At 48.6% G+C, this 17192-nt stretch overlaps 1 protein-coding gene across 2 annotated transcripts; it reads left to right on the forward strand.

The window, feature by feature from the left end:
• The first annotated feature begins 455 nt into the window (after positions 1-455).
• LOC137311400 (zinc finger protein 135-like) lies at positions 456-16822 on the forward strand. Of its 2 annotated transcripts, XM_067978646.1 has the most exons (3): positions 456-598; positions 2490-2616; positions 13718-16822. In XM_067978646.1, exon 3 carries the CDS (start codon positions 14081-14083, stop codon positions 15116-15118), a length of 1038 nt encoding a protein of 345 aa, XP_067834747.1. In that variant the 5' UTR covers positions 456-598; positions 2490-2616; positions 13718-14080; the 3' UTR covers positions 15119-16822. The 2 variants fall into 2 exon arrangements, with proteins under 2 accessions (XP_067834747.1, XP_067834748.1); XM_067978647.1 differs by lacking the exons at positions 456-598; positions 2490-2616 and adding an exon at positions 12601-12667.
• The last annotated feature ends 370 nt before the right edge of the window (positions 16823-17192 follow it).

Raw genomic sequence — 17192 nt, forward strand, 5'->3', positions numbered from 1 at the left:
TCCTTGTTCTGGACTCCCCCCACCAGAGGAAATAGTTTCTCTCTTTCGACCCCATCAAATCCTTTAATCATCTTCAACCCTCGATTCGATCACCCCTTAATCTTCTACACTCGAGGGAATGCAAGCCTCGTCTCTGCAACCTGTCCTCGTAATTTAACCCTTTTATCCCCGGTATCATTCTGGTGAATCTGCACTGCACCCCCTCCGAGGCCGATATATCCTTCCTGAGGGGGACGGTGCCCAGAACTGGGACGCAGTGTCTCCAGATGGGGTCTGACCAGAGCTCTGTCCAGCTGTAATATAACCTTCCACCTCTTTGTATTCCAGCCCTCGAGATAAAGGCCAACGTTCCATTATCCTTTTTAATGATCTTTTTGTACCTTTCCACCATTGGGAGGGTGGTGTGGGGAGGGAGCTGTGGGGGACAGTTTCCGGGCTGGAGCCAGGGTTGTAACCTCTCTGTTTCCCCTCCCCCAGGTGACGGACTCCTCCGGACACATCCTGTACTCTAAGGAGGAGGCGACTAAGGGCAAATTCGCCTTCACCACTGACGACTACGACATGTTTGAGATCTGCTTCGAGAGCCGCCTGCCCCCGGGTGAGTGAGTCCGAGGGGGGGGTCCTGGGGTACGGGGAGGGCTCGGGCAGAAATAATAATAAAAGGGAAAATAGCTCACTGATAACAAAAAGGGATGAGAGCAAAGTCCAGGTCACAAATAGTGTCACAGGTAATATAAATACTTCAGGTTCATCAAAAAAATACAGGAAATAATAAAATAACTGATTAAAAAATAATACAGCAGTGATGAAAAACAAGTGTGATATTTAAGAAGTGAGAAAAACAGCATCAGAACCTACGAATTAAGAGCAGGAGTAGGCCATTCGGCCCCTCTGCCATTTGATAAGATCATGGCTGATCTGATTGTGACCTCAACCCTACTTTCCTGTCCATCTACTGTAACCTTTGACTCCCCTGTTAATCAGGAATCTATCTAACTCAGCCTTAAAAATATTCACTGACCCTGCCTCCACCGCTCTCTGGGGAAGGGAGTTCCACAGACTCACCACCCTCTGAGAGAAAAAGTTTCTCCTCATCTCCGTCTTAAATGGGAGACCATTTATTTTTAAACTGTGGTCCCCGAGTTCTAGTCTCTCCCACAAGGGGAAACATCCTCTCAGCATCTGCCCCTTCTCGTCTCCTCACGATCTTTAATGTTTCAGTAAGATCACACCTCATTCTTCTAAACACCAGTGTGTACAGGCCCAACTTGTCCAACCATTCCTCATAAGATAACCCCCTCATCCCAGGAATCAGTCGAGTGAACCTTCTCTGAACCGCCTCCAAAGCAAGTATGTCCTTCCTTAAATAAGGAGACCAAAACTGCACACAGTATATTCTAGATGTGGTCCAGTAGGTCTGTTGCCCAAATAAGAGTTCTACACACAAGTGCAGATAGCATAAGGAATAAAACAAGTGAATCAGACAGTTAAAACAAGTATAAAAGGACTGTTCGCAACATAGCTGCCAGACTGGGCCTGCGGCAGGTGGTGAGCAAACCAACACGAGGGAAAAACCTACTTGACTTTGCCCTCACCAATCCACCTGTCGCAGATGCATCTGTCCATGACAGTATTGGTAGGAGTGACCACCGCACAGTCCTCGTGGAGACGAAGTCCCGTCTTCGCACTGAGGACACCATCCAACGTGTTGTGTGGCACTACCACCGTGCTAAATGGGATAGATTCAGAACAGATCTCGCAGCTCAAAACTGGGCATCCATGAGGCGCTGTGGGCCATCAGCAGCAGCAGAATTGTATTCCAGCACAATCTGTAACCTCATGGCCTGGCATTTTCCTCACTCCACCATTACCAACAAGCTAGGGGATCAACCCTGGTTCAATGAGGAGTATAGAAGAGCATGCCAGGAGCACCACCAGACGTATCTAAAAATGAGGTGCCAACCTGGTGAAGCTACAACACAGGACTACATGCAAGGTAAACAGCAGAAGCAACATGCTATAGACAGAGCTAAGCAATTCCACAACCAACGGATCAGATCAAAGCTCTGCAGTCCTGCCACATCCAGTCGTGAATGGTGGTGGACAATTAAACAACTAACGGGAGGAGGAGGCTCTGTAAACATCCCCATCCTCAATGATGGCGGAGTCCAGCACGTGAGTGCAAAAACAAGGCTGAAGCGTTTGCAACCATCTTCAGCCAGAAGTGCTGAGTGGATGATCCATCTCGGCCTCCTCCCGATATCCCCACCATCACAGAAGCCAGTCTTCAGCCAATTTGATTCACTCCACGTGATATCAAGAAACAAGATTGGGAGTGTTAAGAACCTCGCCCCTCTCTACATCTCCTCCCCTCGCCTCCAGTGCTTCAATATCCTTTCTGTAGTGTGGGTCTCTCAAGTCAACAATGGATTTACTACATCTTTGTCCGATCTTACAGACCGTCTCTCTCTCTCTCTCTCCCTGCCCAGATCGCCAAGGCGGAGAAGCTGAAGCCACTTGAGGTGGAGCTGCGACGATTGGAGGATCTGTCAGAGTCGATCGTCAATGACTTTGCCGACATGAAGCAGCGAGAGGAAGAGATGAGGGACACCAATGGTAGGAGCACCCAGCACAGGCTTCAGTCTGCAACACCCGCCCCTTCTCCACTTACTGCTCTCGGTCTCGGGGACCCTGTCTCGTTCCTCGGTCAGCGTCACTCACCCCTCCGAGTCAGAAGTTTGTGGGTTTTCGCTCCCTCCACCTCCCGGGACATAAGCCCCTCTCCCCTTCTCTCCCCCATAGCACGAGCCTCAGCTTCATACGGTTATCCAGTCGTCCTGTGAAAGATGCAGTGGGCTCTGCTTCAGGCACTTTGTGGCAAAGCATCCCTTGCCCCAACTGCCCTCCATTAGCCCTCGGAGTAAAGAGGGGTGGTCTAGGGCTTGGGTACCAGGGGCCAGGGGTTAAAAGGACTGCAGGACTGATCCCCAGTGTCAAAGGGACTTCGTTTTTAAAAAAACGTACATTTATTTCGCCCCTTCCACGACCTCGGGACGTCCCAGATCACTTTATAGCCAATAATGTACTATTTTGAAGTGTAGTCACTGTTGCAATTTAGGAAACGGGCAGCCAACTTGTGCACAGCAAGATCCCACAAACAGCGTTGTGATAATGACCAGATAATCTGTGTTTTAGTGGTGTTGGTTGAGGGATAAATATTGGCCAGAACACCCAGGGGAGAATTCTGCTCTTCTCCCATTAGTGGCCGTGGGATCTTTTACGTCCACCTGAGAGGGGCAGGCAGGGACTCAGTTTAACGTCTCATCTGAAAGACGGCACCACAGACAGTGCGGCACTCCCTCAGTACTGCACTGGGAGTGTCGGCCTGGATTAGGTGCTCGAGTCTCTGGGGCTCGAACCCACGACCTTCTGACAAGGGGGCCTTGTCGAGGCAGATAAGATTCTGAATATTTTCATTCCAAGTTTGACTGCAGGATAAGGGAAGGTGTGTACAAACTGGGGCGAGTGTGGGCAGGATGGAACACCCGGAGGGGAGGCTCTCAGTAGGGTAGCAGAGGGAAAACACAGAGTCCTTTCATGGGCCGTTAGATGGGGTGCTCCATGGGCTGGAGGCCTCCACTTATCTAAACCAGGGAGTTGGAGTCAGAGGGCTGGGACCTTTCTACACCAGAGGGCAGAGTTGTGGAATAAGTTTTTGGGGAAGGACGGTATAAACGGGGTCCAGAGACAGAAGGGATCATTTGAAGCCCCTGGGATTAAAGGGACAGTGGCTGCATGGTTACAAAATTGGCTGAAGGACAGAGAGTCGTGGTGAACGGTTGTTTTTCAGACTGGAGGGAAATATACAGTGGTGTTCCCCAGGGGTCAGTATTAGGACCACTGCTCTTTTTGATATATATTAATGACTTGCACTTGGGTATTCAGGGTATTTCAAACTTTGCAGATGATACGAAACTCGGAAATGTAGTAAACAATGTGGAGGATAGTAACAGACTTCAGGAGGACATAGACTGGTGGAATGGGCAGACACATGGCAGATGAAATTTAACGCAGAGAAGTGGGAAGTGATACATTTTGGTAGGAAGAATGAGGAGAGGCAATATAAACTAAATGGTACAATTTTAAAGGGAATGCAGGAACAGAGAGACCTGGGGAGTGCACAGACACAAATCCTTGAAGGTGACAAATTGAGAAGGCTGTTAAAAAAAGCATGCAGGATCCTGGGCTTTATTAATAGAGGCATAGAGTACGAAAGCAAGGAAGTTATACTAAACCTTTATAAAACACTGGTTAGGCCTCAGCTGGAGTATTGTGTCCAATTCTGGGCACCACACTTTAGGAAGGATGTCAAGGCCTTGGAGAGGGTGCAGAGGAGATTTACTAGAATGGTACCAGGGATGAGGGATTTCAGTTATGTAGAGAAACTGGGATTGTTCTCTTTAGAGCAGAGAAGGTTACGGGGAGATTTAATAGAGGTGTTCAAAATTATGAAGGGTTTTAATAGATTAAATAAAGAGAAACTATTTCCAGTGGCAGAAGGGTCGGTAACCAGAGGACACAGATTTAAGGTAATTGGCAAAAGAACCAGATGGCGATGAGGGTTTTATTTTACGCAGCGAGTTATGATCTGGAATGCGCTGCCTGAAAGGGCAGTGGAAGCAGAATTAATAAAAGCTTTCAAAAGGGAATTGGATAAACACTGAAAGGAAACATTTGCAGGGCTATGGGGAAAGGGCAGGGGAGTGGGACTAATGGGACAGCTCTTTCAAAGAGCCAGCACAGGCACGATGGGCCGAGAGGCCTCCTGTGCTGTAAGATTCTAGGTGGTGGGATTGACCTGTTAGGAAGGGACAGGGTGTCAGTTGTGGACAGAGTGACGCTCCCATGAAAGGCCTGCCATGTCCCTGCTCTCACCTGAGCTGTTCAGCGAGAGAGGATCCAGGATGTGGGTTCGGGGAGGGAGTGACCCCAGGCATCAACCAAAGGCCAGACTCGGAGCAGCAGTGACCCAGGAGCAGGGAAACGGTGCTCGGGGCAGCAAGGTGAAAGGAAGAGGGAGGGCTGCCTTCAGTGAAGTGATCTTAGTGCAGATTGAATCCACTCCTCCAACCTGTTTGATGAGCCCCTCTCCCTCCCTCCCTCCGTGCAGAGTCCACCAGTGCTCGTGTCCTGTATTTCAGCATCTTCTCCATGTGCTGCCTCGTCGGCCTGGCCACCTGGCAGGTCTTCTACCTGCGACGCTTCTTCAAAGCCAAGAAGCTCATTGAGTAACGATGATGTGTGTGTTTGTCTGTAAAACGTTGGCCCGTGTGTGTCTGTCTGTGCCTGGAGAGTGTTCAGTGGGTGGGGTTAATTTACAATTATGTCTCTTTATATTAAATGGGGTGCTTTGAATGTTTAAACTGTAGGTTGTGTTTTAATTTGTAGCATTGCAGTCAGTAATTGGCCCATGGTCGGTGTTTCAGACCAGTCTGAGGGAGTCCTGGAAACAATCAGTATCCTCAGACATGCCCTGGATCAGGAGGTGGGACCAATAGTGTTCGCTGCCCTGAGCTTTCGATGATTGATTGATTGTTTTCGGAAGGTACTGGGATTAATTCCACCCGGCCCCGTTGCTCCCCAGGAGAGAGAGAGACAAACGTCCGAACTTCTTTGGGAAAAATCTAACGTTTGTAGAAGTTCCTCTCCAACTCATTTGCCGGTGTGATGCTGCACAGTGTCGAGTGGATTCCTGGAGGAATGCTGCAGGGAGGGAGAGTGCACTGGGGGCTGCATTTCCTTCACTGTGTTGGACTTCACCTGATGGTCATCAGGCAGAGCTGGTGACAGCCGCTCCACCCTGACCCCGCTGCACCTTGAACCTCATAGGATCGTACAGCACAGGAGGAGGCCGTTCGGCCCATCGTGCCTGTGCCGGCTCTTTGAAACAGCTCTCCAATTAGTCCCACTCCCCCCTGCTCTTTCCCCGCGGTCCTGCAGATTTCTCCCCTTCAAATATTTGTCCAGTTCCCTTTTGAAAGTTATTACTCAATCTGCCTCCACCGCCCTTTCAGGCCGCGCATTCCAGATCAGAACAACTCGCTGCGTAAAGAGAGAATTCTCCTCCTCTCCCATCTGGATCTTTCGAAAATTACAGTAAATCTGTGTCCTCTGATCGAACCCTGCTCCCCTCTAACCCTCGCCCCCCCCCTCGACTCCCCCCCCGGGCCTGCCCCTCGCCCCCCGGGCCTGCCCCTCGATCCCCGGGCCTACCCCTCAATCCCCCCCCAGGCCTGGCCCCTCGCACCCCCACCTTCGGCTAACATTCTGCGGGCCGCGATTATCCCCGCTATCAAACCTCGCATCATCCGAGGGCCCCCGGTGGTCCTGCACCCCCTGGGTGAGGCCACAGCAGCTCGACTAGTTATTTAAGGCAGGGCCGTGTCCTTGTGACAGTCAGTCCAGAATAGTTTCAGTGAGCAAAATGGGGTTCACTTTTCCCCTCTGTGTTGATCCACCAGCACCAAGTTAAATGGCTGCATCAAACACTCTGTGAGAATGTGATGTGAGGGTTCTGGACTGTTTTGACAATGAATCCGGGTGGGTAATTTGGGGCCTGTATCTGACATTGGAGACTCCAGTTTGATCAGTGCCCGTTCACAGTCTGTCCAACACCCTGATTTAAATGTGCTGCTCGTGTGAAGGTTGCCAGTCAGACCTGCTGTGTGATGCCCATCTTGACCAGGGGCTTTACGTGCTTTTAATAAGTTCTCTGCCGCGAGCAAGTGTAGCTCTCCCCGTGTCCACGATCCCTGGCACAAGGTGAGGGGGGTGAGGGGGGGGGGAGGGGAGCCCCGAGTAAACGACCCAAAGAACAAAACTGAAAATGACCTCGTTCGCAGTGGAGTGAATCGTTCCAGGTTTCAGAGTAAAATGTAGTCAGGCTCCACCAGACTGTCGTTCTCGGCCGAAGACAAAATGGGCCCCCAGCGGGGAGTGGGGGGGCCTGGGCTCCCGGCACATTTCCCTTCTCCCTGAGGCCTCTCCTTGGGCCTGGGGCAGGAGGCTCGATGCCTTTCACATCCTCGCATGCTGCAGCAACAGCGACAAGTTTCCCGGGGGCCGCTGGGCTGCTGCTCGCCGGTGGAATTTCCATCAGGGGCCGGGGCCCACCGTGACTAATGGCCGCTGACCCAGGAAACTGGGTAATGACCATGGTGCGGTCAGGGGGCGATGGGCAGAATTCCCGCCCTCACCCTGTTACGGCGAAGTCCGGAAAGTCCAGGCATTGTGTTCACCGGTGACATCTCCATCCCCTGTGCTATTAACCTGGTATTCTGATTTTGGACATCGGAACATAGGAACAGGAGTCGGCCATTCAGCCCCTCGTGCCTGCTCCGCCATTTGATAAGATCATGGCTGATCTGTGATCTAACTCCATATACCTGCCTTTGGCCCATATCCCTTAATACCTTTGGTTGCCAAAAAGCTATCTATCTCAGATTTAAATTTAGCAATTGAGCTAGTATCAATTGCCATTTGCAGAAGAGAGTTCCAAACTTCTTCCACCCTTTGTGTGTAGAAATGTTTTCTAATCTCACTCCTGAAAGGTCTGGCTCTAATTTTTAGACTGTGCCCCCACTCCTAAAATCCCCAACCAGCGGAAATAGTTTCTCTCTATCCACCCTATCTGTTCCCCTTAATATCTTATAAACTTCGATCAGATCACCCCTTAACCTTCGAAACTCTAGAGAATACAACCCCAATTTGTGTAATCTCTCCTCGTAACTTAACCCTTGAAGTCCGGGTATAATTCTAGTAAACCTACGCTGCACTCCCTCCAAGGCCAATATGTCCTTCCGAAGGTGCGGTGCCCAGAACTGCTCACAGTACTCCAGGTGCGGTCTAACCAGGGTTTTGTATAGCTGCAGCATAAATTCTGTCCCCTTGTACTCTGGTCCTCTAGATATAAAGGCCAGCATTCCATTTGCCTTCTTGATTATTTTCTGCACCTGTTCATGACACTTCAATGATCTATGTACCTGAACCCCTAAGTCCCTTTGGACATCCACTGTTTTTAACTTTTTACCATTTAGAAAGTACCCTGTTCTATCCTTTTTTGATCCAAAGTGGATGACCTCACATTTGTCCACATTGAATTCCATTTGCCACAGTTTTGCCCATTCACCTAATCTATCAATATCGCTTTGTAATTTTATGTTTTCATCTACACTGCTGACAATGCCACCAATCTTTGTGTCATCGGCAAGCTTAGACATGAGACTTTCTATGCCTTCATCTAAGTCGTTGATAAATATTGTGAATAATTGAGGCCCCAAGACAGATCCCTGCGGGACTCCACTAGTCACATCCTGCCAATGTGAGCACCTACCCATTCTCCCTACTCTCTGTCGCCTTTCGCTCAGCCAACTTCCTAACCAAGTCCGTACTTTTCCCTCAATTCCATGGGCTTCTATCTTAGCTAACAGTCTCTTATGTGGGACCTTATCAAATGCCTTCTGGAAGTCCATATAAATAACATCCATTGACATTCCCCTGTCCACTACTTTAGTCATCTCTTCAAAAAAATTATAACCGCCAGGGAAAGCACAGTGCCTCCTCCTCAGCGTGGGCAACGCAGGTCTAACTGGTGCCCAGGCCTGGCACCAATGACCTGATAGAAGCTGTTCGACCTCACGGCCCAGGAAAGGTCGGGAGAGAAATGCAAAAGATCAAATTTTCTTCCCTTTCTACAAGAAACGGCGTCTCTGAGAAATTATTTTGGAAAAACAAAACGATTTATTGTTTCAAGGCACAATCTCTGTTCCTTGCGAGTCCAGGCCTGGTTTATTCCTGTCGAACCTTTACAGCCTCCGCTGCTCTTAAATTAAAGTGGCTGCTTTTTGAATTAACAGTTAATTCAAATTGAAATCATTTCTTAATTCCCACCACCGGATAATTGAGCAGAAGTCAACTGTGAACTAACAGGAGGTGAGTGAGGACCCTGGGGATGAAAGAACTTTAAGGGGAATGTGAGACACAAAGAAACTCATTTTAATAATGTGTATTTTCAAAAAGAAGATACTGAATTTATACAGAGTCCAAAATGAAACACTTCTCATGTAATCCAGTGCAAGTTCACATTCTGTATTTCCCATCTTTTCACACCACGATCAGTCTGAAAGCTGGATCATTAATAAAAACTTTCCCTGCACTGGCCCGAGGTAAAATTCAGGAATAAGAAACGAGATTCCCGAAGGCCGGGCTTAAGCACTTTGCGGAGGGTGAGAGAGAGAGAGAGTCACCAGAGCCGCGCTCGTCAAATCGCTCTCCGCTTTGACGGACAAGTTCTCAGTCCCAACATCACTCACAATATCGACAAGACGCCACTCGTCCATCTGATGTGACCCCCCGTTAATCCCACTCCCAACTGCTCCATGTCCGTGTGTTTCCCAAACTCGCCCAGCGTGATGCTGGAACAGGACTGACCGTTCCTCCCCGGGAGGGGGGCAGGAGCTATTTTAAGATCAGCCTCCAGCTGCCTGCATTCCAGAGTATTGGGAATAGCGAAAAAAATAACTAGTTTGTTTGGTGGGCTGTGCGTGTTTGAATCTCCAAACTGAGATACTGATAACCAGGCGCAGGTTGGATCCAAAATTGGCTCAGTGGCAGGAAGAAAAGGGTAATGATCAAGGGGTGTTTTTTTGACTGGAAGGCTGTTTCCAGTGGGATTCCGCAGAGCTCAGTACTCGGTCCCTTGCTTTTTGTGATGTATATTAATGATTTGGACTTAAATGTAGGGGGCTTGATCAAGAAGTTTGCAGATGATACAAAATTGGCCGCATGGTTGATAGTGAGGAGGAAAGCTGTAGAGTGCAGGAAGATATCAATGGACTGGTCAGGTGGGCAGAAAAATGGTAAATGGAATTTAATCCGGAGAAGTGTGAGGTAATGCATTTAGGGCCGGCAAATAAGGCAAGGGAGCACACAATAAATGGGAGGATACTGAAAGGTGTAGATGAAGTGAGGGACCTTGGAATACATGTCCACAGATCCCTGAAGGTAGCAGGACAGGTCGATAAGGTGGTTAACAAGGCAAATGGAATTATTTCCTTTATTAGCCACGGCATAGAATATAAGAGCAGGGAGGTTATGCTGGAACTGTATAAAACAATGGTTAGGCCCCAACTTGAGTACTGTGTACAGTTCTGGTCACCACATTACAGGAAGGGTGTAATTGCACGAGAGAGGGTGCAGGGGAGATTTATGAGGATGTTGCCAGGACTGGATAATTTTCGCTATGAAGAAAGATTGGATAGGCTCGGATTGTTCTCTTTGAAACAGAGGAGGCTGAGGATTGATTTAATTGAGGTGTACAAATTTATGTATGGCCGAGATAGAGCAGATAGGAAGGACTGATTTCCCTTCGCAGAGAGGTCAATAAACAAGGAGCAGGGCATAGATTTAAAGTGATTGGTAGAAGGATTATTGAGGAGCTGAGGAAAACATTTTTCACCCAGAGGGTGGTCGGTGTCTGGAACTCACTGCCTGAAAGGGTGATAGAGGCAGAAACCCTCAACTCATTTAAAAGGTACCTGGATATACACCTGAAGTGCCGTGACCGACAAGGCTATGGACCAAGTGCTGGAAAGTGGGATTAGACTGGGTGGCTCATTTTCGGCTGGCGCGGACACAATGGACTGAATGGCCTCCTTCTGTGCTGTAAATTTTCTATGATTCTATGATTCCAATTAACACTAAGCAGGGTAGTTCAGGGATCATGAGAACACTACTGAAGAAAAGTAACTGCTGGGAACCAAGCAATGTGTCCTTGTAAACCACAGATTAGGGAACTTCCAGCTTCAGTGACAGAGATGGATCACAACAGGGTATAAAATTGAGGGGATACTGATGTAAGGGGCAGTTGGGACTGGAGACACCGGAGATCAAGCTCAGGGAGTCCATGGTTCCATCCAGAGGACTGATCTCGTCTACACGGGGGATTTGCATGTTTAGTCTGGTATGGGAGAGGAAAGAGAATTTGCTCATATATTTCTTAATGAGGTATTAAAGTTGCTGACTCTCAGACTTGTTAATTAATAAGACAATGCATTATTTAGAACCTTCCATCCCTAAGTCTCTCTGCTGCTCTACTTTTAAACTTTCACCATTTAGTTTACATTTCATCTCATTTTTCTTCCTCTCAAAATGCATCACGTCACATTTCTCTGCATTAAATTTCACCTGGTCCATTTACTAACCCGTGGACGTCACAGTGAAGTCACTGACTCCTCTTCACAGTTCCCCACGCTGCCAATTTTGGAGTCATCTCGAAATTTTCATCTTGTGTCCCACAAACCCAAGCTCAGATCATTCTCTATATTGAGGTTAGTAATGGTTCCAACACTGACCCTGGGGCACACCAATGTTTACATCCCCCCAGTCTGAAGAAAATCTATTAACCACTGCTTTCTGTTTTCTGCCCTTTCAACAACTTCCTGTACACACTGCCTCATTCCTTTTAATATGGTAAGTATTAATTTTATCAACAAGCCTCCTGTCCTGCATCTTACCAAAAAACCCTTTCACAATCAATGTACACAACATCCACTACATTTCCTTTATCAGTCGACTTGAGTTATCTCAAATGATCCATGTTGGCTGTTCTTAATTGATGTGTTTTTCTAACAAATGTTGAAATGTTTGCTCCACCTCATCTGGTTTGATCTGTTTCAAGACGCAACAGAAAGGTTGCGTTGTCTCCTGGAGTTAAAGATAAATTAGGTTTTAAAAATTATGTTTCAGACAATGAGGGACATCTGGGCTTAGACCCGCCCATTCTGTGCCGCACTCACACACTCCGATTCGTTGGAGGACCAACTCACCCCTCGCCCACACCTCCCGTCAATTTCCGCTCCTCCTATTGGTCCGGAACTCTCCTTAGTCACCAGGACGGGATTAGTGGTGAGACTGACATCCTGAGGTGCAGTTCGAAAATAAACATGAATTGAACCCGTCAGTTGCAACATTTAATAAAACGAAATTAATAAAAGTTACCGTAAAAAATATTTTCTGGATTTCACCAAAATGGGGGAGCGTCTGCGCTGTGTGTTTGTGCCGGTTTAAATGGCACGAAGAGCTGGGGTTTCAGTTTATTTTATTTTCCTTGGTCCAAACGCGCTCTCCCTGCTTCCAATGTCTTTGTTTTTCGGCCTGATATTATGATCATCAATGGCGGCTGCATCACCCAGCATGCATCGCGGTACAGATTGTGCCCTATCTGAATCAGTGGAGCCCAGTGCGCAGGCGCAGTAGTGACTCATTTCCGGTCAGTGTGTCCTGAGCATGCGCGGCCAGTCGAGGCTGCGGGAGGAGCGCGTTCGGTGCAGGTCAGAGGATCGGAGCAAGAGGCTCAATAAACCCCGGGGCCCGGGTCCGGGCTCAGGCCCAGGCTCAGGCTTTACAAACCCCGAGTGCGGCCCCAGACCCGAATATAAAACAGTGAACATTATCCCCCCCTCACTACCCGCCGGGAAATGAAGGGGAAATGGGGATCGGTCAGGGAGCGTCTGTGAATGAAGGAGAAATGGTGATCGGTCAGGGAGCGTCTGTAAATGAAGGGGAAATGGTGATCGGTCAGGGAGCGTCTGTCAATGAAGGAGAAATGGTGATTGGTCAGGGAGCGTCTGTAAATGAAGGAGAAATGGTGATCGGACAGGGAGCGTCTGTAAATGAAGGAGAAATGGTGATCGGTCAGGGAGCGTCTGTAAATGAAGGGGAAATGGTGATCGGTCAGGGAGCGTCTGTAAATGAAGGGGAAATGGGGATCGGTCAGGGAGCGTCTGTAAATGAAGGAGAAATGTGATTGGTCAGGGAGCGTCTGTAAATGAAGGAGAAATGGTGATCGGTCAGGGAGCGTCTGTTAATGAAGGAGAAATGGTGATCGGTCAGGGAGCGTCTGTTAATGAAGGAGAAATGGTGATCTTTATATCTTTATTCATCCAGGGAGCTCGAGCTTTGGGTGCTGTTCCTTTCCTTCTCATTGGAATCTGTCCACTCTGTACCCAAACCAACTCCTCCTTGAAGGCCTCCCATTGTTCAATTACTGTTCTGCCTGACAATTTTTGATTCCAATCCACACGGACAAGATCCCTTTTTAACTCACTGGAATTAGCCCTCCTCCAGTTCAGAATTTTCACATTTGACTGTCCCCTGTCCTTTTCCATAACTGTTCTAAACCTAATGAGATTATGATCACTGCTGCCCCACTGAAACATGCTCCACCTGCCCCACTTCATTCTCCACACCGAGCCCACTGCTGTACTCACACTCACTCTCACACTCACATTTCCTCTCTCACACTCACTCTCTCACACTCACTCTCTCACACTCACATTCACTCTCACACTCACATTCACTCTCATTCTCACTCACTCTCTCACATTCACTCACACTCTCATTCACTCTCTCACTCTCACATTCACTCTCGCACTCACTCTCTCGCACTCTCTCTCACCATTTCACTCATGGTTTAGGGCCACTGAAAGATGATGTGATGAGTTTGGATTTCAGCACAGGGAAGAGGGAGAGTGTGTGGGATGGGGATTTGCAGCTTTGAGGCACAAGAGTGGAAAGAATGTTCCGTAGAAGCTAGAATTGTCTGTTCTGAATTTCTATCCTGTACTTACAGTGATGACTTTTATAAACTCCTTTATAGGGTATTAGAAGGGGAGGATTAGCAGAGGGAAACTCAAACCAAACAGCACGTCAAGATCTGACAGAGTCACTCGATTCATCAGGACCTGAATATCATCGGCCTTTGAATGTGGAAGGAGAAATGTTTGTCTGTTCTATCTGTGGGAGAAGATTTCAAACATCAGTGTGAGTGGAAAAGCACCGAGACACACACACCCGAGTGAGAGTGTTCCAGTGCACTGACTGTGGAAAGAGCTTTAACCAGTTACACAGCCAGAAAAAACACTGCACCATTCACAGCGGGGAGAAACCGTACACGTGTTCTCTGTGTGGACGAGGCTTCAACTGATCGTCCAACCTGGAGAAACACAAGGACACCCGGACCATGGAGAAACCGTGGAAATGTGGGGACTGTGGGAAGGGATTCAATTACCCATCCAGGCTGGAAACTCATCGACGCAGTCACACTGGGGAGAGGCCGTTCACCTGCTCCGTGTGTGGGAAGGGATTCAATTACCCGTCCAGGCTGGAAACTCATCGATGCAATCACACTGGGGAGAGGCCGTTCTCCTGCTCCGTGTGTGGGAAGGGATTCACTATTTCATCCGACCTGCTGAAACACCAGCGAGTTCACACTGGCGAGAGGCCGTTCTCCTGCTCCGTGTGTGGGAAGGGATTCACTATTTCATCCCACCTGCTGATACACCAACGAGTTCACACTGGGGAGAGGCCGTTCACCTGCTCCGTGTGTGGGAAGAGATTCACTTGGTCATCACACCTGCTGTCACACCAGCGAGTTCACTCCGATGAGAGACCTTTTAAATGCTCTGACTGTGGGAAGAGCTTTAAAGGCAGAAATGAACTGCTGAGACATCAACGCAGTGACACCGGGGAGAGGCCGTTCACCTGCTCCGTGTGCGGAAAGAGATTCACACTGTCATCCACCCTGCTGGCACACCAGCGAGTTCACACTGGGGAGAGGCCGTTCACCTGCTCCGTGTGTAAGAAGAGATTCACTCATTCATCCTCCCTGCTGAAACATCAACTTGTTCACACTGATGAGAGACCTTTTAAATGTTCTGACTGTGAGAGGAGCTTTAAAAGCAAAATTGAACTGCTGCAACACCAACGCACTCACACTGGGGAGAGACCGTTCATCTGCTCTGTCTGTAAGAAGAGATTTACTCGGTCATCCCACCTGCTGATACACCAGCGAGTTCACACTGGGGAGAGGCCGTTCTCCTGCTCCGTGTGTGGGAAGAAATTCACTCATTCTTCCACCCTGCTGAGACACCAGCGAGTTCACTCCGATGAGAGACCTTTTAAATGTTCTGACTGTGAGAAGAGGTTTAAAAGCAAAAGGAATCTGCTGACACACCAACGCACTCACACTGGGGAGAGGCCGTTCACCTGCTCCGTGTGAGGGAAGGGATTCACTATTTCATCCAAACTGCTGACACACCAACTTGTTCACATTGGGGAGAGACCTTTTTAATGTTCTGACTGCACGAAGAGCTCTAAATGCAGATACAAATTGTGAAGACATCGACACACTCACGTCAGGGAGAGGCCGTTCACCTGCTCCCTGTGTAAGAAGAGATTTACTCGGTCATCACACCTGCTGAGACACCAGCGAGTTCACTCTGATAAGAGACCTCTGAAATGTTCTGACTGTGAGAAGGGCTTTAAAACAAATGATCTGAAACACCAACACACTGACACTGGGGAGAGACTGTTCACCTGCTCCGTGTGTGGGAAGGGATTCACTCAGTCATCACACGTGCTGAGACACCAGCGAGTTCACAAGTGACTGCAGGGGTTGGATTCTGCAGTTAATCCCATCCAGGACTGAACTCTGGTGTTTAGAGTCAGGAAGAACAACGTGTAAGGATTAACCCATTAACAGATAGAATTTCGTATAATTATAATCAATAGTAGAAGTAGAACAAAATGTACTGTGAATCTATGTATCTATAAATGTAAACTGTACTGTGTATTAATATAGAATGAACCATGTAACGTGTATTCAATAAGAAAGTGCTGGTGGGCCGAGAAGGATGCATGATGGTTATTATAGTCAAGTTTGCAGTTAAAACTAAAAGGATGCTGACAACAGTAAAGTGGGAATGAACAGACCTAAGGGAGGAATGTGCTGTAATAGCATAATGTCGAAAAGACATGTAGATGAAGGGACTGAAGGTTCATTAAATCAAGGAGTCACGCAGGCTCAGGCCTCTCTATCTCGAGCCTCCACAAGCCAGTGAGCAGAAGTCTGTTTATACAAACGGTTCTGTGAAGGCTGGCAATGTAAACTCTAAATAAGGTTCTGTTAAGTCTGTAACAACAAGGCACGGATGGGACCAGGAGTTATGCTTGGAATGTAACTTCTGAAGGTTGAGAGACATGAATAATGGTCAGGCTGAGAGATGTGGATGTGAGAGTGAACTGCTCATGAACTGAAAAAGGGAATAAGAAGAGACCTCAAAAGCTGAGGAAGGCGAACAAGATTCTGGCAAGGAAGAAGAGAACTTTTCAGTCAACAGAGAGAGAGAGAGAGAGAGACCGCACCGTAGTCACTTGGAGGTAGAGAGAGAGAGAGAGACCGCACCGTAGTCACTTGGAGGGATAGAGAGAGAGAGAGAGAGACCGCACCGTAGTCACTTGGAGGGATAGAGAGAGAGATAGAGACCGCACCGTAGTCACTTGGAGGGATAGAGAGAGAGAGAGAGAGAGACCGCACCGCAGTCACTTGGAGGGATAGAGAGAGAGAGAGACCGCACCGTAGTCACTTGGAGGGATAGAGAGAGAGAGAGAGACCGCACCGCAGTCACTTGGAGGGATAGAGAGAGAGAGACCGCACCGCAGTCACTTGGAGGGATAGAGAGAGAGAGAGAGACCGCACCGTAGTCACTTGGAGGGATAGAGAGAGAGAGAGAGACCGCACCGCAGTCACTTGGAGGGATAGAGAGAGAGAGAGAGAGACCGCACCGTAGTCACTTGGAGGGATAGAGAGAGAGAGACTGCACCGTAGTCACTTGGAGGGACAGAGAGAGAGAGAGAGAGACCGCACTGTAGTCACTTGGAGGGATAGAGAGAGAGAGAGAGAGAGACTGCACCGTAGTCACTTGGAGGGACAGAGAGAGAGAGAGAGAGACCGCACCGTAGTCACTTGGAGGGACAGAGAGAGAGAGAGAGAGACCGCACCGTAGTCACTTGGAGGGATAGAGAGAGAGAGAGAGAGAGACTGCACCGTAGTCACTTGGAGGGACAGAGAGAGAGAGAGAGAGACCGCACCGTAGTCACTTGGAGGGATAGAGAGAGAGAGAGACCGCACCGTAGTCACTTGGAGGGACAGAGAGAGAGAGAGACCGCACCGTAGTCACTTGGAGGGATAGAGAGAGAGAGAGAGAGAGAGACCGCACTGTCGTCACTTGGAGGGACAGAGAGAGAGAGAGAGAGAGACCGCACCGTAGTCACTTGGAGGGACAGAGAGAGAG

This window comes from Heptranchias perlo, unplaced genomic scaffold (assembly GCF_035084215.1).
Source record: "Heptranchias perlo isolate sHepPer1 unplaced genomic scaffold, sHepPer1.hap1 HAP1_SCAFFOLD_335, whole genome shotgun sequence".
NCBI lineage: Eukaryota > Metazoa > Chordata > Chondrichthyes > Hexanchiformes > Hexanchidae > Heptranchias > Heptranchias perlo.